We start from the raw sequence: 23951 nt of genomic DNA on the forward strand, positions 1-23951 counted from the left end.
GTCTGCAGGGATGCTGCCCAGAGGACACCTGGATGTTTTACCATCCTGTAGGAGGCTTCTCTCATGTCCCCATATGGAGAGCTGGAGCTGACAGATGGGAGCTCATCCCACTCACCAGATTTGAACTGCCAACCTTTCAGTCAGCAGTCCTGCTGGCACAAGGGTTTAACCCACTGCACTATTGGGGGTAAGTTTCCAAGAGATTTGTATATCTGGATCATTGATTTTTTAAATTTATTCTTCCTGATATAATAATTCTATCTCAGTCAATTTGTATAGGGATCACTAGTGAACACTTTCAGGTGTTGGCATGGATTTTTTAAAATCTAAGGCCTGAAACATTCTGAAACATTCAGGTACTTTTCTTAAAAAATCATTCCAGATTTACTTTGGCTGTGTGTTCACCAACCTCAGCTCTAGTCCCAGGTGCCTTGCAGATTTAAACACATTTTTCTCTAGAATTGCCTCTGTATTCAGTTCCATCTATCATGCCCACGATCCCAATCAGTTTCCTTGTCCTTGTAAGAGAAAGGTATGATCTCCACTACATGATGCGGACAGCAACGCACATCTCAAGGGAGATGGTATTCTCAGAACAATTCACACTGTTGGTTTTGGCCACACATACACTTTTGCAACCAAGTCATAGAATCATAGAATCAAAGAGTTGTAAAGAGACCTCATGGGCCATCCAGTCCAACCCTCTGCCAAGAAGCAGGAATATTGCATTCAAATCACCCCTGACAAATGGCCATCCAGCCTCTGTTTAAAAGCTTCCAAAGAAGGAGCCTCCACCACACTCCAGGGCAGAGAGTTCCACTGCTGAACGGCTCTCATAGTCAGGAAGTTCTTCCTAATGTTCAGATGGAATCTCCTTCCAGTATTTTCTGTTGGTCATGGGAGTTCTGTGTGCCAAAATTGCTTCAGTTCCATCATTGGTGGAGTTCAGAATGCTCTTTGACTGTAACTATAAATGTTATAGCACTGTACTTGATTCCCGGTCCCCTCATATTTTGAGTTTGCACGAGCCTTGGCCTGGCCTTTTAATTGCTCTGAACAGGCAGGATTATTTTTAATATGTACTAGCCATCCCCTGCCATGCGTTGCTGTGACCCACATGGGGGTTTTGTGTGGGAGGTTTGCCCCAATTCTATCATTGGTGGGGTTCAGAATGCTCTGTGATTGTAGGTGAACTATAAATCCCAGCAACCACAACTCCCAATTGTCAAGATTCTATTTCCCCCAAACTCCACCAGTGTTCACATTGGGCATATTGAGTATTTGTGTAGAGTTTGGTCCTGATCCATCATTGTTTGAGTCCACAGTGATCTCTGGAGTAAGGTGAACTACAACTCCAAAACCAAAGGACACTGCCCACCAAACCCTTCCAGTATTTTCTGTTGGTCATGGGAGAACTGTGTGCCAAGTTTGGTTCAATTCCATTGTTGGTGGGGTTCAGAATGCTCTTTGGTTGTAGGTGAACTATAAATCCCAGCAACTACAGCTCCCAAATGACAAAATCATTTTTTTAGTGAAGGACATACATTGGGTTGTTAGGTTTCTTGTGTCCAAATTTGGTGTCAATTCGTCCAGTGATTTTTGAGTTCTGTTAATCCCCAAACAAACATTACATTTTTATTTATATAGATGTGTAATTGTGATAATTTTATGCTTATGTTGTTTTGTTAATTTTGTTATGCTGTTTACTCTGTATGTTTTGGTGATGTTGCTTGGAAACTGCCCTGAGCCCCCCTCGGGGAGATAGAGTGGTATATAAATAAAGTATTATTATTATTATTATTATTATTATTATTATTATTATAAATTCCAGCAACTAGAACTCCCAAATGACAAGAACAATCCCCCTCAATCCCACCAGTTGGGCATATCAGTTATTTGTGTCAAATTTGGTCCAGTGAATGAAAATGCATCCTGCATATCAGAAATTTACATAACAATTCATAACACTATTCAGTAATGAAGTAGCCACAAAAATAATGTTATGGTTGGGGGTCACCACAACATGAGGAACTGTATTAAAGGGTCACAGCATTAGGAAGGTTGAGAACCACTGTTCTACTTCAGTACTCTCCACCTTCAGACTCCAGACTCCTACCAGGCTCTGGACACACAAATCGCTACATCCTCCAAAGCATTTGAAGAACATATATGACTAAAAGTAAAGGAACACTTTGCAACGCAAGAGCAAAAAGAATTAGAGAAGCAGCAGCAGGCGGCTTAGGAAAGGGTTGGCGAGCATTTGAACTTGTCAGAGCAGCTAAGCAAGAGGCCTGGAGCTCAAGCTGCCTTTACACTTTTATCACTTGAACTAGCAGGATACTGTTTGAGACAGCAAAGTTCTCTCTCGTCTGTCCTGACAAGTTAAGAGTGCCTGGAGGCATTATCTCCCCTGTTCCACCACGTGCTTGAAGTGAGAGCAAGGCAGCAAAGAATTCATTTGGAAAGCAAAACAAAAGGAAGGGGGCAGTTTCCGCATATTGTACATACTACCAGTTCCATTCTGTGGTCCACTTGGAAAAACACTCACTCAGGTATTAGAAGGTCTCTCTCCACAACAAGATATATATACCAAACAATCTTAAATGCAAAGTACTATAGTTCATATCTGATCCACTTTAAAACAAATATTTCAAAATTTCTCTTGTTTTTCCTCTAACACAACCTCACAGTATAACATCATCATCATCATCATCATCATCATCACCGTTATCATTATATTATTAACTTTATTTATACTCTGCCTTTGTCCCTGTGAGAACTCAAGGCGGCTGACAATCCCACACTAGACAAGTTGAAAAACTAATACACCGGGACTGTGGCGCAGCTGGCTGGGAGTCAGCTGCATTAAGATCACTACTGATCGAAAAGTCATGAGTTGAAAGTTGGAGTGAGCTTCTGACCAATGTGTGTAGCTTGTTGTCAACCTTTGAAACCCGAAAGACAGTTGCATCTGTCAAGTAGGAAATTAAGCTACCACTTATGTGGGGAGGCTAATTTAACTAATTTACGAGGCCATAAAAATCTCCAGCAGGCATATAAGAATGAGAAAGTACTTCATCAGTGTCACAAATGGACGGTGAAGCAACAGCTCCCCTGGTGGCCAGAATACCCTCATGAAAATAGCTGTATTGTTAAATAGCCTCCGAGTGTCTGTCTATATATGTTGTGTGTCTATGGCATTGAATGTTTGCCATGTATATGTACATTGTAATCTGCCCTGAGTCCCCTGCAGGGTGAGAAGGGCGGAATATAAATACTGTAAATAGATAAATAAAAGTTTAAAAACCATTAAATAATAACAGTACATTAAAAACAGAATTAAACTACAATAAATACACGTAAATACACTTAGAACATAACTAGATACACTGTTACCACTGTGTCCCTGACTATATCATTTATAAAGTAGTTTTATCAGAGAAAAACATGTAAAATCCTTGACATTTGATACCCAATACTTTTGAGAAAAAAAGAAAGAAAGAAAGAATGCAAAGGCCATCATAATGCACTTTCAAAGCAGTTGTGTTTAGTTTTAAAGGCAAAGTTCATAGGTGTGAAAAAAAACTGAGTGGGAGAATAGATACTTGTTTTCACATGCCTCATCCAAAGTGGAAAGGAAGGGGGCCAAAATAGTACAGAATGAGTGCATAAATGCCAGGTGTGCTGCCTTATTCCTAGTCAGACCTCTAGGTCCTCAAGCTCAGAACTTTCTATACCAGAAGTGTGCAAAGTTTAGGCTTGAAGTTGTGTTCGGGTCATCTTTCCATTAACACTGTTTATGATGGCTAAGGCTGACACAAATTACTATCTATAGCACGGGTCCTCAAACTTTTTAAACAGAGGGCCAGGTCAGAGTCCCTCAAACTGTTGGAGGGCCGGATTATAATTTGAAAAAAACATGAATGAATTCCTATGCACACGACACATATCTTATTTGTAGTGCAAAAACACTTAGAAACAATACAATAATTAAAATGAAGAACAAATTTAACAAATATAAACTTATTAGTATTTCAATGGGAAGTGTGGGCCTGCTTTTGGTTGATGAAATAGGATTGTTATTGTGTGCTTTCCAGTCGTTTCAGACTTAGGTTGACCCTGAGCGAGGGCCGGGTAAATGACCTTGGAGGGCCACATAGTTTGAGGACCCGTGATCTATAGCAAGGGTCCTCAAACAAAGGCCCACAGGCCAGATGCAACTCTCCAAAGTCATTTACTCAACCCCTGCACTAAACTTTAACATTAGGGTCACCCTAAGTCTTAAACAATGTGAAATCACACCACAACAACAATCCTAATTAGCTTGAGTATCTCATCAGCCAAAAGTAGCCCCACACTTCTCACTGAAACACAGCTAAGTTTATGTAGCTTAAAATGGTTCATTTTAAATATTATATTATTTCATTTTTGCAATACAAATAAAGTAAGTGCAGGGTGCATAGGAATTCATTTGGGGTTTTTTCTCAAACTATAGTTCACACAACTACCACCCCACCCCCCCCCCCCCCATACACACACACCCAACAGTCTGAGAGACCATGAACTGGTCAAGAGGACCACATGAGCCACCTCCTTCTGGTCTAGGTCTACACTGGAAATATTTGGGATTGAATCTGGACCTTTCTGCGACAAAAGGAAGCTAGATGGAAAATAACACAGTTGCTATTTGGTTGGCACTTAATGACCCATATGATTTTTTTTCCCAAAGCAACGACTGAGTATTGATTCCATCCAATAACAAAGATGGAAAACCCATGATATTGTCACCTTCCCCTTCAATTAGTCTAGACCAGTGGTTCTCAACCTGTGGGTCTCCAGGTGTTGTGGTCTACAACTCCCAGAAATCCCAACCTATTTTTGGACTGCAACTCCCAGCAGTCCTTCTGATCTACCTACCTACCTGCCCACCTATCTCTATCTAATCCAGTGGTTCTCAACCAGTGGGTTCCCAGGTGTTTTGCCCTACAACTCCCAGAAATCCCAACCAGTTTACCAGTTGCCAGGATTTCTGGGAGTTGAAGGCCAAAACATCTGGGGACCCACAGGTTGAGAACCACTGGTCTAGACAACAACAGCAGCATCACAGATATTCTCTACTTCCAACAAATCTGCTTTGGGATAAAAAATGATACTGCAAGACAGTTTACTGAAAGTACTGAGAAAACAGCGGACAAGGGAACATACAGTTAAGTAGAAGAGACTGGGTTCTGAGATGCTTTGGTCCAGAGGGAAATCATGTTTTAAGGAGCAATCCCTTCTATAAGGTACAGGCTGAACTACTATGACATTGTCAGAAGGCATGCAACTCATTAATCACACTGAAACTAAGCTGACCTGCAACTCCTCAGTGCCTGCATAGGAGACTTTCTTGCTATAATTAAGAAGGCTAGGATACCGAGGATTATTTTATGGAGAAGAAAAATTACAGCACAAAGAAAGGTTGCATGCAGCTGGTGAAGAAGCATACTGAGATGTAAGCAGACTTAAAGCAGCTTTCCGTAAGTCTCTCTTAATGCTTTGTTATTAGATTTTGGGGAGACCTATTACTCACACATTTCAAGACAAAGGAGAACGCAGGTGTAATTAAGCACTTTGACAATGTTGCTTATACAATGCAGACATGGAGAAAAGTACTTACAGAACAACATTTATGTATTATTACATTTTGAGTAATTACTGTCCCACCTTTACCAAACATTCAAATTAGCACCATCATATTCAAAGAAAGTCTGCTTGCATATTCCCAGGTGAAAGGAAAGGAGTGTAAAAACATGGCCACAGGGAGAAAGCTGAGAAGCTAGCACCATATCAGAACCCAGTTGTTTAAAAGCTTGTCCAGATTTAGTGAGTGCCTACATACATGCCCAAAATCCAAAGTGCTGGTTTTGACCTATAAAACCCTATACAGTTCCAGCCCAGCATACCTGTCCGAACGTATCTCCTTCTACGTCCCACCTAGGAGTTTAAGATCTTCTGGAGAGGCCCTGCTCTCAACCCTATCCCTGTCAAAATGCAGTTGGTGAGAAAGAGGGACAGGGCCTTCTCGGTAGTGCCCCCCCCCCATCTGTGGAATTCACTCCCCGGGGATATGAAGTCATCTTCATCTCTTCTCTCCTTTAGAAGGCATCTGGATCATCTTCGATCATCTGGAGAGGCAGGAGCCCCCAGTGGCACAGTGGGTTAAAAACCCTGTGCCGGCAGGACTGAAAACCGACTGGTCACAGGTTCGAATCCAAGGAGAGGCAGATGAACTCCCTCTACCAGCTCCCCAGAGACACGAGAGAAGCCTCCCACAAGGATGATAAAAACATCAACTAATCCGGGCATCTCCTGGGCGGTGTCCTTCCAGACGGCCAATTCTCTCACACTAGAAGCAACTTGCAGTTTCTCAAGTCTCTCCTGACATGACAAAAAGAAAATCTGGAGAGGCCCTGCTTGCGCTCCCACCTCCCTCACAGGTGTGATTAGTGGGGACTAGGGAGAGGGCCTTCTCGGTGGTGGCCCCCGACTCTGGAACTCACTTCCAAAGGATATCAGGAATGCCTCAACATTGGCAGTCTTTAGTAGGAGCCTGAAAACGTTGCTGTTCCAGTGTGCCTTCCCGGAATAAAGAAATAATTCCTAGCAATATGGCCTCAGAATGCACTTTAACTATTGGATTGCATTGGACTGCACTCCCCTCACTTCTTTAAAACCCTCCTACCAGATATATCCTACCTTGTTCATGCCCAGTGTTTATTTTTTAAATTTTTAAACTATTACATTTGGCCTGGCCATATGTTTTTAAATCCTTTGTGTTATTGTTTATATGTGATTTATATTAATTTGTATTGCATTGTATTGTTTTGTTTATTGCTGTCCTGTTTTATTGATGTGTTGTTGGGCTTGGCCTCATGTAAGCCGCTCCGAGTCCCTTGGGGAGATGGTGGCGGGGTATAAATAAAGTATTATTATTATTAAAGCAGTTAAAAACATGGATGTGGGACCAGGCCTTTGGGTAATCTTTGCAGACTTGACGATGACAATGAAGACAATTAATATGGAAACGGTTATGAATAAGCTTAATGGAGTCTCCAACTACAGAACTCGGCGAGACAACAGCCACCAGACTGGCTTTCTCTTTCTTAGTAGATTTTATTGCATTAACTTAATGTTATAAGTATTCATAATTACTGGTTTTGATATGTATTTTATTGTGTTTACTTGTAGGCATCAAATATGTGCCGGTTGTAAGCCACCCTGAGTTCCCCCCCCCCTCGCCCGGAGGGTTGGGAAGGGCCAGTTGCGCCCGTACCTTGGGAAGTCTGATCTGGCCACAGTGGTCCACGCTCTTGTCACATCCCGAATAGATTACTGCAATGCACTCTACGTGGGGTTGCCTTTGAAGACTGTTCGGAAACTTCAATTAGTCCAACGAGCAGCGGCCAGATTACTCACCGGAGCATCATACAGGGAACATACCACCCCTCTGTTATGTCAGCTCCACTGGCTGCCGATCCAGTTCCGAGCACAATTCAAAGTGCTGGTTTTGACCTACAAAACCCTATACGGCTCCGGCCCAGCATACCTGTCCGAACGCATCTCCTTCTACGTCCCGCCTCGGAGTTTAAGATCCTCTGGGGAGTCCCTGCTCTCGGCCCCACCTCTATCACAAGTGAGATTGGTGGGGACAAGGAGCAGGGCCTTCTTGGTGGTGGCCCCTCACCTGTGGAACTCGCTTCCTGGGGAAATTAGGTCAACACCATCCCTCCTCTCTTTTAGAAGGAAACTAAAAACATGGATATGGGACGAGGCCTTTGGGTAATCTGGCAGACAGACAAAGGACAATGACGACTAGAATTGGATAGGATTATGACAATGCGGAATGAACTTACGGATTTTGAGCTTGGTGAACGTTGATCATTAGATTGGTTTTTATTAGCTATTATGTATAACTGGATTGTTTTAATTGTGTTATAATTGTTGCTGATATATATTTTATCTTATTATTTGTATTGCTGGCATCAAATTGTGCCTTTTGTAAGCCGCCCTGAGTCCCCCCTCAAGAGTTGAGAAGGGCGGGGTAGAAATGCGCAAAATAAATAAATAAATAAGGGTGGGGTATAAATACCCTAAATAAATAAATAAATAAATAAATAAATTATTTAAAAAAATGCTATACATCACATAGCACAAGGTGCATTGCAACACAACACACTATTGGAAAGGCAGGAGTCTGACCCAAAAGTTACACGCAACAAGGTAACTTGCTGAATTATTGCACATGTGTGTGCTGTAAATCCAGAGTTCAGAAGTAAGTACCTTCAACCATAGGAAAACCCCAGTATAACAAACAGCCTTAGGTACTGTAGAATTACAAGATAACCATTTTTGGAAAGTAAAATCAAGTACATTTTAGTCTTTCCCTGACTACTTTTGCCTCCTTGTACTACTCGAATCTTAATAGGAAGCACTTGTAGGAATAGCTCGGAGTTCAGTTGCTAGGTTACTGCCAGATCAACATTTAGAACATCATGAAAAGACAGAAAAAAAGAGTTCATTTGTATTTTACAACCAGAGGTAACTGAACCATTAAAATAAAATACTTTCTTCCACCCTTATTTGCATTCTGTCCAACCATCTATTTAATTTGTGAGAGCTGATGTAGCCAATAATGACGACCAATTAAAATGCAAAATGGAAAAATAACTAAGTAAAAACTTCTATAAGATTTTTAAATCAACAGCTGAAAATTAAATGCCAAACGTGCAAAATAATTCTCATAAATGGCATGGGATTTCAGTGGGGTAGCTGAATGCTCGGTATTGGATTTAAGGAGCACTTGCAGTGAGGACATACCTAGGTGGGACAACATCCTTCACTATTTGCTGGCTGTTGTTGGCTTATTCACTATAGAAAAGAGATGTACTTTTCTGAAAAGTTGCTTGAAGAGATTTGTACATAGATGCTCAACAGTGGCCCTCTTGGAGATGGAGTCTACTTAGTCTTTTTCAACATGTTGTTATTGAAGCCTTGCTAACACCAATCTGATCTTACCATATCAGCAATACGTCCTCAACTGAGAAAAATCAGTAAACACAACTCAGTGAGCAGTGTTCTTCACTGTAGTGAATATTTGCTTTATGTGAGCAAGAATTATATTCATTCTGGCAGTGCAATTTTTATCCTTTGTGTGCCGTGCTCTACCAAGTGTTCATAGTAGAAGCTTTTTTCAGACTTCAGCTGTTAACTCTCCCCCATTACCTTTTGTTTTCATCTTACCATAGAATCATAGAATCATAGAATCATAGAATCATAGAATCAAAGAGTTAGAAGAGACCTCATGGGCCATCCAGTCCAACCCCCTGCCAAGAAGCAGGAATATTGCATTCAAATCACCCCTGACAAATGGCCATCCAGCCTCTGCTTAAAAGCTTCCAAAGAAGGAGCCTCCACCACACTCCGGGGCAGAGAGTTCCACTGCTGAACGGCTCTCACAGTCAGGAAGTTCTTCCTAATGTTCAGATGGAATCTCCTCTCTTGTAGTTTGAAGCCATTGTTTCGCGTCCTAGTCTCCAAGGATTCAGAAAACAAGCTTGCTCCCTCCTCCCTGTGGCTTCCTCTCACATATTTATACATGGCTATCATATCTCCTCTCAGCCTTCTCTTCTTCAGGCTAAACATGCCCAGTTCCCTAAGCCGCTCCTCATACGGCTTGTTCTCCAGACCCTTGATCATTTTAGTCGCCCTCCTCTGGACACATTCCAGCTTGTCAATATCTCTCTTCAATTGTGGTGCCCAGAATTGGACACAATATTCCAGATGTGGTCTAACTAAGGCAGAATAGAGGGGTAGCATTACTTCCTTAGATCTAGACACTATGCTTCTATTGATGCAGGCCAAAATCCCATTGGCTTTTTTTGCCGCCACATCACATTGTTGGCTCATGTTTAACTTGTTGTCCACGAGGACTCCAAGATCTTTTTCACACGTACTGCTCTCGAGCCAGGCGTCCCCCATTCTGTATCTTTGCATTTCATTTTTTCTGCCAAAGTGGAGTATCTTGCATTTGTCACTGTTGAACTTCATTTTGTTAGTTTTGGCCAAACATCTCTCTAATCTGTCAAGATCGTTTTGAATCCTGCTCCTGTCCTCTGGCGTATTGGCTATCCCTCCCAATTTGGTGTCGTCTGCAAACTTGATGATCATGCCTTCTAGCCCTTCATCTAAGTCATTAATAAAGATGTTGAACAGGACCGGGCCCAGGACGGAACCCTGCGGCACTCCGCTCGTCACTTCTTTCCAAGATGAAGAGGAAGCATTAGTGAGCACTCTCTGTGTTCGTCCACTTAACCAATTACAGATCCACCTCACCGTAGTTTTGCCTAGCCCACATTGGACTAGTTTCCTTGCCAGAAGGTCATGGGGGACCTTGTCGAAGGCCTTACTGAAGTCCAGGTATGCTACATCCACGGCATTCCCCGCATCTACCCAGCTTGTAACTCTATCGAAGAAAGAGATCAGATTAGTCTGGCATGACTTGTTTTTGATAAATCCATGTTGACTATTAGCGATGACTGCATTTGTTTCTAAGTGTTTGCAGACTGCTTCCTTAACAATCTTTTCCAGAATCTTGCCCGGTATCGACGTGAGGCTGACCGGACGGTAGTTGTTTGGGTCGTCCTTTTTTCCCTTCTTGAAGATTGGGACCACATTGGCCCTCCTCCAATCTGCTGGAACTTCTCCCGTTCTCCAAGAACTCTCAAAGATGGTTGCCAATGGTTCCGAAATGACTTCCGCTAGTTCCTTCAATACTCTTGGGTGTAGTTGATCTGGCCCTGGGGACTTGAACTCATTAAGAGCGGCCAGGTATTCCTAGACAACTTCTTTCCCAATTTGGGGTTGGATGTCCTCCAATCCCTCATCCACTCCATCTTGCTGAGGTTGAAGACTCTCTTTTTGTGAGAAGACCGAGGCAAAGAAGGCATTAAGTAGTTCTGCCTTTTCCCTATCCCCTGTCAGCATTGGCCCATCTTCTCCTCGAAGAGGTCCTATCGCCTCCTTGTTTTTCCTTTTTCTACTGACATAAGAATAGAAGCCCTTTTTATTGTTTTTAATGTCCCTGGCAAGTCCGAGCTCGTTTTTTGCTTTAGCTTTGCGGACCTTTTCCCTACAGGTGTTGGCTATTTGTTTGAATTCTTCTTTGGTGATTTCTCCCTTTTTCCACTTCTTGTGCATGTCTCTTTTGTGTCTTAGCACAGTTAGAAGTTCTTTGGACATCCATTCTGGCTTCTTTGCACTTGTCCTATTTTTTCTCTTTGTTGGCACGGTTTGCAATTGCGCTTTGAGTATTTCACTCTTGAGAAATTCCTATCCATCCGTAGCTCCCTTGTCTTTTAGTATCTGTGTCCACGGAATGCTGCTCAGCGTTTCCTTCATTTTTTGGAAATCAGCTCTCCTAAAGTCCAAAATGCGGGTTTGACTTGTCTTAGTTTCGGCCTTCCTTTGTACCTCAAATTGCAGGAGCACATGGTCACTTGCCCCTAAGGATCCTACCACTTCGACCGCATCGATCAGGTCCTCCGCATTTGTTAGGATGAGATCAAGAGTAGCCAATCCCCTTGTTGCCTCTTCTACCTTCTGGACCATGAAATTGTCTGCAAGGCAAGCGAGGAATTTGTTGGACCTTGTACTCTTGGCCGAGTTTGTTTTCCAGAAAATATCGGGATAGTTGAAATCGCCCATGACTACTACATCTCTTTTCTGTGCCTGTTTGGTCAACTGTTGGCAGAAGACTTCATCAAGATCTTCCTCCTGGCTTGGGGGTCTGTAGTAGACGCCTACAACGACATCTTTTTGAGTCCCAGTTCCCTTGATTCTTATCCAGATGATTTCAAGCTGGTTTCCCAGATTGCTGTCTTGAATTTCTTCTGCAGCATAAGAGTTTTTGACATATAAGGCTACTCCGCCTCCTCTCCCCTTTGTTCGGTTTCTGTGAAAGAGGTTATACCCCTCGATATCTACATTCCAGCGATAGGAGTCATCCCACCAGGTTTCAGTGATGGCTATGATATCATATTTGTGGTGTTGTGCTAGAAGTTGGAGTTCATCTTGTTTATTTCCCATGCTCTGTGCATTAGTGTATAGTTTATCTTCCAAAATTGGCAAAAATATCACAAGGAGTAAAGCCTAATTGTTGGAAGTGCGATATACAATGAGCATCATGTAAAAAAGCAAAAATATTGGAAATCAATCCTTGAGGTGATAACAATCATAAAGACAAACATGAGCTTTAAACCAAAACTGCTACTATTAGGAATGATAAACAGGGAAATCAAAAGACGAGAAGAAAAGATAATTCAATATATCTTAACATTACACAGATTAGTATACACCCAAAGACAGAAGCATAGGTGAATTGGATACTGAAATTATTTTGAGTTAGTAGAGACGTATAAATTAACTAGAATCATAGAAATTAACTAGAATCATAGAATTGGAAGAGACCTCGTGGGCCATCCAGTCCAACCCCCTGCCAAGAAGCAGGAATATTGCATTCAAAGCACCCCTGACAGATGGCCATCCAGCCTCTGTTTAAAAGCTTCCAAAGAAGGAGCTTCCACCACACTCCAGGGCAGAGAGTTCCACTGCTGAACAGCTCGCACAGTCAGGAAGTTCTTCCTCGTGTTCAGATGGAATCTCCTTTCTTGTAGTTTGAAGCCATTGTTCCGCGTCCTAGTCTCCAGGGAAGCAGAAAACAAGCTTACTCCCTCCTCCCTGTGGAGGGACACTATGCTCCTATTGATGCAGGCCAAAATCTCATTGGCTTTTTTTGCCACATCACATCAAATTGTTGGCTCATGTTTAACTTGCTGTCCACAAGGACCCCAAGTTCTTTTTCACACGTACTGCTCTCGAGCCACGCGTCCCCCATTCTATATCTTTGCATTTCATTTTTTCTGCCAAAGTGGAGTATCTTGCATTTGTCCCTGTTGAACTTCATTTTGTTAGTTTTGGCCCATCTCTCTAAACTGTTATGATTGTTTTGAATTCTGTTCCTGTCCTCTGGAGTATTGGCTATCCCTCCCACTTTGGTGTCGTTTATATTATTGAGGAAACAAATCAGTTGGCAACTTTGTGAAATATGTCCATTTGGGGGGGGGGGGGGTTAACCATATGTTGAATTAGATTGCAAATCAGTATTTAAAGAAGACAAATCAAAAATCAATAAATCCTAATGAGATGATAACTGTAACTCTAATATGTTGTGTTCATATTAATGTATGTAGAGCTAGTGTGTATATTAGACCAGGAGTCCTCAAACTTTTGAAACAGAGGTCGCAGTCCCTCAAACTGTTGGAGGGCCGGATTATAATTTGGAAAAAAAGGAGTGAATTCCTATGCACACTGCACATATCTTATTTACAGTGCAAAAAACACTTTAAAACAACACAATAATTAAAATGAAGAACAATTTTAACAAATATAAACTTATTAGTATTTCAATGGGAAGTGTGAGCCTGCTTTTGGCTGATGAGATAGGATTGTTGTTGTTGTGTGCTTTCAAGTCATTTCGGACTTAGGTTGACCCTGAGCGAGGGGCGGGTAAATGACCTTGAGGACCCATATTCGACCCTCGTAGTTTGAGGACCCCTGTGTTAGACATTATGTTGTACTAGGTGTAATGCACGTTTCTTTACATGGGCAATTTTCCATAGAAAATAGAAAGGTAATATGTACATTTGCCAATTGTTAAAGAATGTGTACTGTTTGTATATAATGTCACAATAAAATGATTTTTTTAAAAACACAGGTTATCTTCCAGTGCATGAATATGTGCACTTATGCCACTCTTTTTTCTGTGCATCTGGTATCGTTATTTTAAAAGCTGGTATCAAAATAAAGCCAAAGCAATTATTTTTACCAACTAAAGGTCATACCTATTGTTTATGAACAATTCCTTCTAAACATCCATGCAGTCATTGTGCAAGGGTAGGAAAACAAAGAAGGACCTATTGCTTATAAGTATAAATCCAGGGCTTCCCAGAAGTACATCATTGAAACACAAGCCACATTATGGAAGAGTAAAAGTCACAGAAGAAAAGAAAAATAGGATTTGAATTTGACCTCAAATGCCACAAACCTACTGTTTGGTCACCTGGGATCTTGACATCATTGCCTGCTACTTTGTTTATAACTGTACAGGAGAAGTGAACACAGGAGCTCTGGACCTTCAGTGCAGGAGTCAGACCAGGACAGAGTTTCCTTCTGCCATAAAAATCTCATCTTGGGCAAGAATTGTTGCTATCTGACAACAGCAATGGCTGCTCATTTGTGAGCACTACATTTAAGTAGTCTTTTTAGAGCCACACAGAAATGTCTTTATGTTTAGAAGAGAAGAGGAGTTCCTGTTTTAGCCTTATTACAGCTTAGCATCACAAAAAGAAAGCTGCATGAGCCTCCAGCCTTTGGAAAGCACTCTTTTTCGAGGACCACGGGATGTTATGGCATGAAAAGCCCAACAAACTATGGTTAATATTCAATTCTGCTTAGTTGAAACAAATTAACTTCAAATCATGGTTTATTAAGTCACTTTGCTTTAACTAACCTTAGTTAATGACTAATTAGAGTGGCTAGTTGAGGCTTATATAAAACTGATGTGGATACTTCAGAACACCTCTCTTAGCTAGATACTTGTTTTTGCAACAGTAAACTATGGTTTAGCATTACAGCCATCCCTCCACATTTGCAGGTTTAACCTTTATGGATTGGAACAAATGGATTAATGGTTGCCACCCCTATTATAACAATATAATGTTATAGTACAATGTAATCTATATAAATAAAAATGTAATGTTCGTTTGTGGGATTAACAGAACTCAAAACCACTGGACGAATTGACACCAAATTTGGACAGCACACACCTAACAATTCAATGTATGTCCTTCACTCAAAAAATGATTTTGTCATTTGGGAGTTGTAGTTGCTGGGATCAAGTGTAGTTCACTTACAATCAAAGAGCATTATGAACTCCACCAACGATGGAATTGAACCAAACTTGTCACACAGGACTTCCCAGACCAACAGAAAACAGTAGAAGGGTTTAGTGGGCATTGATCTTGAGTTTTGGAGTTATAGTTTACCTACACCCAGAGAGCACTGTGGACTCAAACAATGATCGATCTGGACCAAACTTGGCATGAATACTCCACATGCCCAAATATGAACACAGAAGGAGTTTGGGGAAAAGAGACCTTGAAATTTGGGAGTTGTAGTTGCTGGGATTTATAATTCATCTACAATCAAAGAGCATTCTGAACCCCACCAACGATAGAATTGAACCAAACTTTTCACACAGAACCCCCATGACCAACAGAAAATACTATGTTTTTGGATGGTTTTAGTGACCTCTCTGACACCCCTTTATGACCTGCGCAGGGCTTCCAACCCCCAGGTTGCAAAATGCTGCCTTAAGTCCATCCAATCCAACTCCCTTCACCAAGGCAAGAAAACATAACCAGAGCCCTCCTGTGAAACAGCTATCCAGCCATAGATACAGATAGACAGCCAGACAGATAGACAGACAGATAATGATTCACACACACACACACACACACACGTATATGACAGATATAGTATCATAGATTTGAAAGGGACTCCTAAAGAAGGACAGTTTTGTGCAGCAGCTATAAAAATAAGAAAGCAGTTTGTGGATGATTTTGATGGATAAAGTTTTAACTTATTTTATTATCCATATAAGCTTCATATGTGAAGCCATGTAGATAACATTTTATTATATTATTTATTTCATGTCAATAGCATTGCATAAACAAACAAGTAAAAAAAACTGATAAAATAGAGGGAATACAAGTGGCTAAATAATTTTTGACCAAAGCCGGGCAACAGCAACCGCATTGTCTGCAAGTTTAAACAATTCTTCCTCTGTGCATGAGGCAGGGCATTGTGGACAAGCATACAGGTGTGGAGTTGTCTGTTCTGCTCAACAGTCACACAAGCTGGAGGATTATTTTAGGGAGTGCCACTTAGCCAGGTTGTCTTTTGATCTGCCCGCTCCACTTCTGAGTCTGTTCAGGGACTTCCAAGTTGCCCATTCTTGGTTTGCCCCTGGAGGAAGACCCTCATGGGGGGCCACCCATTTGGAATTTCCTGGTTTAGGGATACTCTTGCTATTGCTGGAGGGATATTAAGGAAAGTATTGGTCCTCATGAAACTTTTCCTTGATTTGAGTCTATTGGAAGGAGGCTGATAGCCAGCAATAGATGGCTTTCACAGTGTTCAACCTTATCTCTCACAGTTGGTAACAACTTTCTGTCACACATCAAGGAGGGCAATGCCAGCTAGCTTATAGAGTCTATCAACAGGTGTAGGTTTGAGACATCCTGTGATTATTCTGCATGTTTTGTTCAGTGCTATGTTCACCTGCTTCGTATGGACAGACTTGTGCCAAACAGGGCAGGCATACTCAGCAGTTGAGTAAGACAAGGCCAGGGTTGATGTTCTTATTAATTTTGAGTCTGCATCCCATGCACTGCCAGTAAGTTTCCACAGGATGTTATTGCGTGCAGCTACTTTGTACTTGGTGTTCATACAGTGTTTCCTAAATGTTAGTGTTCAATCTAGGTGATATCAAGATATTTAGGATGGGAACAGTGTTCGAGGTCTTGGCCTTCCCAGGTAATTTTCAATTTCCTGTTCAATTCACGGTTATGTAGGTGGAAAGCACACACTTGTGTCTTGGCAAGGTTAGGCTTCAGGTGGTTATCTTTGGTGTTTTTTTATTTACCTCATTTCTATCCCATCCTATCTTACCCCAGGGAGAACTTAGAGTGGCTTACAACTTGGCACAGTTCGATGCCACATTGAAACAAAAACATAACAGATTATAAAAACATTACAAACTAAATCATTAAACATATTGATTTGCTGGAGTGATCTTTAGCTTGAGAGATCTTTCAAGGCATTAGTAAGTTGTTTTTTGACTGTTTTGAAGTCTTTTGCTTGTGTTGTTAGGCCAAGATCAGCATATATAAAGCTCTTTGAGTGGTGGCTATGGCTGATCTATATGGACTATCTGCTGTTGCAAATTTCTGGTTTTAATATTAGCACTTTCTTTAAAAACACTGTTTTAAAGTTTTACACTTTTGCTCTGTGACCATAATAATAATAAAAAAAATCTCTAGAGCAGTGGTGTCAGGATGTGGCCTTCGAGTTAAGTCAACAAAGCCGGATCCTCCTTTCCTCGAAGACTCCTTTCTGACATCGATGTGAATTATGGTTTGATAAGGGGGGCCATCTAGCAAACGGGAATCCTGTCAAGTGGTTCTCAACCTTCCTAATGCCGCAACCTCTTAATACAGTTCCTCATGTTGTTGTGACCCCCAAGAATAAAATTATTTTGTTGCTACTTCATAACTGTAATTTTGCTACTGTTATGAATTGTAAACATCTGGTATGCAGGATGTATTCTCATTCACTAGACCAAGATTTGGCACAAATCCCTGATACGTCCACATTTGAATACTGATGGAATGAGGGGGGGATTGGTTTTGCCATTTGGGAGTTGTAGTTGCAGTCATTTATAGTTAACCTACAATCAAAGAGCATTCTGAACTCCACCAAGGATGGAATTGAACTAAAATTGGCAGAGAGAACTCCCTTGACCAACAGAAAATACCCCTCACAAACCCCCCCCCCCAGGGGTCCTGACCCCCAGGTTGAGAAACACTGCTCTAGAGCAAGCCTGCACAACCTCCAGGTGTTTTGGACTTCAGCTCCCAGAATTCCTGGACATTGGACAATCTGTCTAGAGCTCCTGGGAGCTGGAGGCTGAAACACTTGGAGGGCCACAGGTTGTGCAAGCCTGTTCTATAGCATATATCATCAGCACTCCACATTTACTAGATTTAACAGCACAGAATTCCCATAAAAGAAAAAAAATACATGAATAAGAAAATAAGCTTCTGGGTTTGTTTGTTTGTTTGTTTGTTTACTTGAGAGAACACATCTCTAGCAATGTCTAGGTTCTCCAGCATGACCAGACAATCAAGAGATTCCTAGCGTGAATATTTTAATGAAATCCATAAATAATCATATACACAAAAGTAAAAACTGCAAATGTGGAGAGTCAACTGGACTTGTTTACTTAGGTGGAAAAGGAGGGGATTGGGGTACACATTCACTTGCTCACATGGGCAAGAAAAAATGGATGGTATGGGGGAATGTGAGGAAGGAGGATGTGCATCTGCATACACTCTCTCATATTTTCGCTTACTTGCCCAGAGTAGAAAGGGCAGAGAAGCACATGGAGCAGGCCCATAGCCAGGATTTTGTTTCGGGGGAGCTGAGTTTGATTCGGGGGGGGGGGGGGGGGGGCTGAGTCTGAGTGAAAGAGGGTCTACCTTAGCAAACCTTTTGTATCATTACCCCAATACCCCAATGCATATGGGATATATTGAGCATGGTGATCAGATCATGATATGAATAAACATAACAGTTTAAATAATGTACCAGTAAGGCCTTCTCGCGGACCACCATGAGAATTTCAGGGGGGGCTGAAGCCCCCCAAGCGCCCCCCCCCCCAGGCTACATGCCTGACATGGAGGGAGGGAGAATGTATTTTCCTCCTTGTATTTCTTGCACAAATTGGCTGGGGCAAAGTGGATGCGATGGGGAAAATTAGGACAGAGAGGAAATTGATGGTGCACAGTCTCTGAGGCAGACAGGGACAGAGCAGGGGAAGAGAAGATAGCAGGGGTGGGTCGCATGGCAGCAATGGCAGGAGGAAAACAAGAGGAGCAAGAAGGGGCAGGAAGGAGTGCAGAGGCACTGGCTTTTCATCGGTCTACCTCGAAGAACAGCAGAAGTGAGGGAATGCATGAGGGAATATGAATATGCTTGGGTCTAGCAATCTCACCAGTACATATACATTTTGAGTGTGTTAAACATGCTTTAGGGGGCCTAGAAATATTTGCCCTCAAGCCCCAGAGAACTGGAGGGACAACTGTAGTAGTAGTAATAATAATAATAATAATAATAATAAACCTTTATTTATACCCCGCTACCATCTCCCAAAGGACTCGGTGCGGCTTACAAGAGGCCGAGCCCAAATACATCAGTAAAACACAACAACAACATTACAATAATAAAAAAAACTCATAAACAAAGCAAAAAACATAAACAATAACAACGCGACGCATTAAAACCTGTGGCAGGGCCAAATGTAGTGCTTAAAATCTTTAAAAGTGCTGGGCATGATCAGGTGAAATAGGATAAATATTTTAGGGATAGGTGGGGCGTGCAAGCAATTCTAGATCTCTACTAAAGTGCATTTGGGACATATTGCTTGGAGTTTCCTTACTGTACATCTGAGCACAACCATTGCCAAACCAACTCCATTATGAAAATCCTTCAGCCTTAAAAATGATGCCTCCAGAAAACTCATAAGATCCAGCCTTAATGAAATAGACAGTCAGGGAGGAAAAGAGAACTTAGGGCAGAAGCATGCAGTTGAGACCAACTGTACCTTATTTAATTTCCTGGTTCCTCTTACTGCAAATTAGTTACAAATTGACCTATTTGTTTATATTTTTACTACTTACACATAAGACTGGCTAGCCAAAATTGATTTTAGTGTATATTTTTAAAATATGGCCTCAATCAAATTGCTACTCTTAAAGCATACCCTCTGGATAAATGTAATTTACATATATGTTGGCATAAAATTCAGCAATTGATTCAACAGGTTTACTTTAATTGGCCAGCTGAGTATTAACATACAACCATCTCTCTATTTTTGACAGCATTCAAGTGTTTTGCGCTACTATTTTGAGCATCTTTAGTTTTATAGAATCATAAAATAATAAAGTTGGAAGAGAGCACATGGGACATCTAGTCCAACCCCCTGTCTTGCAGGAAAAGCACAACCAAAGTATCCCTGACAGATGGCCATCCAGCCTCTGTTTAAAGGTCTCAAAGGAAGAAACTTTCCCCACACTCTGAAGCAGAGAGTTCCACTGCTGAACAGCTTGTATGGTCAGGAAGTTCTTCCTAATGTTCAGGTGGAATCTCATTTCCTGTAATTTGAACTCATTTATTATTTGCTTATGAATTTATTGTGTATTGTATGTTGTTGATTGTCGGCAGCCTTGGCCTTTGTAAGCCACATTGAGTCCTCCGGGAGATTTTGCGGGGTATAAATAAAGTTAATAATAATAATAACCTATAAAGCCCTAAACGACATTGGCCCTGTTTACCTCTCCAAACGTATTCTCCCCTATGAACCATCAAGATTATTAAGATTGTCTGGAGAGGCCCTGCTCTCGGTCCCACCGGCCTCGCAAGCGCGTCTGGTGGGGACGAGGGACAGGGCCTTCTCGGTGGTGGCCCCTCGACTCTGGAACTCTCTCCCACTGGAGATCAGAACCGCCCCATCTATCCTGACATTTAGGAAACAGGTGAAGACTTGGTTATGGAGACAGGCATTCGACGAGTGAGCCAACACCCTGAGATATGGATGGAGGATGATGAACAACGATTTTAGTGTGACGACTGACCATTATAGTTATTGATTGTAATTGCTGTTTTAATGTTTTACTCTAATATGTATTATGATGTTTTATTGATTGTATGTGATATTATGGTTGAAAACCGGTCTGAGTCCCTCAAGAGAGGTGAGAAGGCCGGTATACAAAAATTTTAAATAAATAAATAATAAATAATAATAATTTCTCTGAGTCCTAGTTTCCTGGGCAGCAATTTGTAAGATCCTTCAATTTCTTTTCTTCCCAGAAAACAACGAAGCAGAACTCAGGGGATTTTTCTAGGTATTCAAGAAGCTGGATACACAGTTTCAAATCCCAAGAGAGTTTGAGATTTCTTTCTCTTCAACAACTCCTGCATTCTTAAAACTACTCAAGACTTGAATACCGAGAGTCTTTCAAAATGGATTGATCCTGAACAAGCAATCTACTGCTCAATGTTACAATCCCATCAATTCTGTGCTCAAGTCTTTGGTCATATCTGAAGTAGCTTTACAGAATCTCTAAGAACAAGAACAAGCAAGGCCTCAACTATCATAGGGGCAAATAATTAAAATGGAAAAAATAGTGTGCATCACTCTATTTTGAGGAGCTGATAGACAAACCTGAACCGAATTTTTAGGCAGCACAAGAAGCATGGCAAAGGAAACTGCATTACCTAAGCAGATGAAATTACTAATGTCAACACAGACAAGGTCAAGGATAGTTACTTTTCTCAAGAGTAGTTGATTAGTAAGAAGTTACACATGAATCAGAATTGTTACTTCCTGAAAATTTGTATTAACAAACATTAAAGCTTTTCCACATGCTACACGATGGACAAGCCTAAGGATATATGGTACACCTGACTACAAAATGCAATTAATCCCAATCCCGTAAAAGATTTACATCATGCTTTTTTTTTCTTTGCACAATTGGGATACAAGGCAATGTACAGTAAAACTGCTCAAGTATGTAAAAGAAATAAAATAATGTACACAATTTAAAGCCGTACAACAAAGGAAAACTAAAGTGTCCATCCAGTTAAAAACTACGTGCACAAAGTGAAGTCAGCAGTGTATGCTTCGCCGAAATAAAAATATATTTTACACACCAGCGGAAAGTAAATAGGAAGCTTGCATGGACTCCATTGGAAAGGAGTTTGACAGCATGGGAGCATGAACAAGTTCTCTCATGTCTGCATTAGAGACTCCTGTAAAGGTGGTGGGACCCTTAGGAGTCTTCTCTGAAGACCTCAGAGTCAAGAGAATACAGCCTCCTCAGATAACCTGTACTAAAGTTGCATAGGGTTTCCTAGGTCATAGTTGGCCCTCTGAATTATTACTGGAAACAAACCAGTAGCCTGTGAACTTGTCACAACAAAGAAATCATGTCTTCTCTGTATTGGGTCCCAGTCAACAGTCTAACTCCATTTTGGACCAAGGAAAGCTTCCACACTCTTTTCAAAGGTGACTTCACAGAGTCTTACTGTCCTCTAAACAGGGGGAAAGCAATGCTTATATTTATTTACATCACAACAATCAATTACTGAATCTAGCCTGTTGCAATGTTTATAAAATGATTCTGATGCAAATGTATGCAATTGTAAGTTTTAGGAAGTTTACATACCATCACTTTGGGTCTTGCTTTTCATTTCCTCCAGCCAGGTTGGGATATCTTTCAGAGGAACATAATCTCGTAAATATTCTTTACGTCGCTCCTCCAATGTCATCTTCAACAAACGTTCTGTTTTGTAAAAAAAACAAAAAAACAAAACAGTAAGAATTGTTGGAAATAATATTAATGGTTTCACTTGCAGCAAGGGTCTACAAATATGTATTCACTTATTTGCTTCATTTCTATAGATGTGATATATAAAATATTACCTAGAACATGCCCATATTTTTACTGTATTTTATGTAATTTTAAAAATCTTAAATTTAAATTGTTTAGGGGGCATTGCCTCAAACAACATTTAGGGTATAATGTCTTCCTTCTGCTACTATTTGGATTGTGGTGTTGTATCTTTCCATGAATTCTGAATGATAGTGTACATTTTACTGATGTTTATTTGATGGTTCAAATGTTCCTATCTTGATGTATATTTTATTATGTAAAATTATTATTAACTGCTTTCGATGTAGTTTAGTAATCTAGACCAGTGGTTCTCAATCTGTGTGTCCCCAGGTGTTTTGGCCTCCAACTCCCAGAAATCTTAACAGCTAATAAATTGGTTGGGATTTCTGGGAGTTGTAGGCCAAGACAGGTTGAGAACCACTGCTCTAGGCAAACCTGCATGAAGAGGAGCCATAAAGCATGTCCTTTGCCCTTAGAAAGTACTATCAATTGGTATCTTCCCTCCTACTGTTTCCTAAAAGCACACCACATACTGATGCTAGTGAAAACCTTTGCATCTTATAGCATCATTGTTAGCTTGCTTTGGTTTTATGACTGTATATTGTGTAGCAATGAAGCAATACAGATACTTGCCTTGGCATCAACCTCTTCAATCTGAGAATTAGAACACTTGTATTACCACCATCCATTGAGGAGATTCAGTTTGAAAGTTATACTTGGGGCCTATTAAGTGTATATGAAGCACCTGAAGCATTGATCTGAGGTGCCTTCCACACTGCCATATAAAATCCAGATTTTCTGCTTTGAACTGGATTATGTGGCGGTGTAGACACATATAATCTAGTTCAGGGGTCCTCAAACTGTTGGAGGGCCGAATTATAATTTGAAAAAAAAAAGAATTAATTCCTATGCACACTGCACATATCTTATTTGTAGTGCAAAAAGCATTCAAAAAACAATACAATAATTAAAATGAAGAACAATTGAAATAAATATAAACTTATTAGTACTTCAATGTGAAGTGTGGACTTGTTTTTGGCTGATGAGATAGAATTGTTGTTGTTCTGTGCTTTCAAGTCATTTCAGGTTGACCCTGAGTGAGGGTCAGGTAAGTGACCTTGGAGGGCCGTATCCGGCCCTCAGGTCTTAGTTTGAGGACCCCTGATCTAGTTCAAAACAGACAATCTGGATTATATGGCAGTGTAGAAGGGGCCTGACTTGTCTCAGCAACAACTGTAACAAAATGTAACACAGCTTAAAAGAAACTCCTGTTGTCAGATACTTGAAACAACGCTAAAAGCTACTGAATAAACTTTTTCACACTGGTTGTAGTCTGAAGAAAGTCCTCTGTCTTGCTGATGCAAAATGAGCATTTGCAATAACTTTAATCACAGGCAAAGTATATTATAGTCCTCAAGTATGATTCCAAATAGAAGTATTTCCATCAACAGCATTCAAAACTAGAATTTCCACAGTCTTTTAAACAGTATGTGTTAGAAAAAATGAACATAGCTCTCTTGAATGGAATAAGACTAGTTTAATGGATCATTGAAAGAC

General features: G+C 40.9%; 1 protein-coding gene across 1 annotated transcript in view; it reads right to left on the reverse strand.

Moving 5' to 3' along the window:
• Positions 1-23951, reverse strand: part of MACROD2 (mono-ADP ribosylhydrolase 2) — a 1709805-nt gene that overhangs the window by 1680789 nt on the left and 5065 nt on the right. The window contains exon 2 of the mRNA XM_060784142.2: positions 22167-22283. Coding sequence (XP_060640125.2) covers positions 22167-22283 — 117 coding nt within the window. The remainder of the gene's footprint in view (positions 1-22166; positions 22284-23951) is intronic.

This window comes from Anolis sagrei, chromosome 1, assembly GCF_037176765.1.
Source record: "Anolis sagrei isolate rAnoSag1 chromosome 1, rAnoSag1.mat, whole genome shotgun sequence".
Taxonomy (NCBI): Eukaryota; Metazoa; Chordata; class Lepidosauria; order Squamata; family Dactyloidae; genus Anolis; species Anolis sagrei.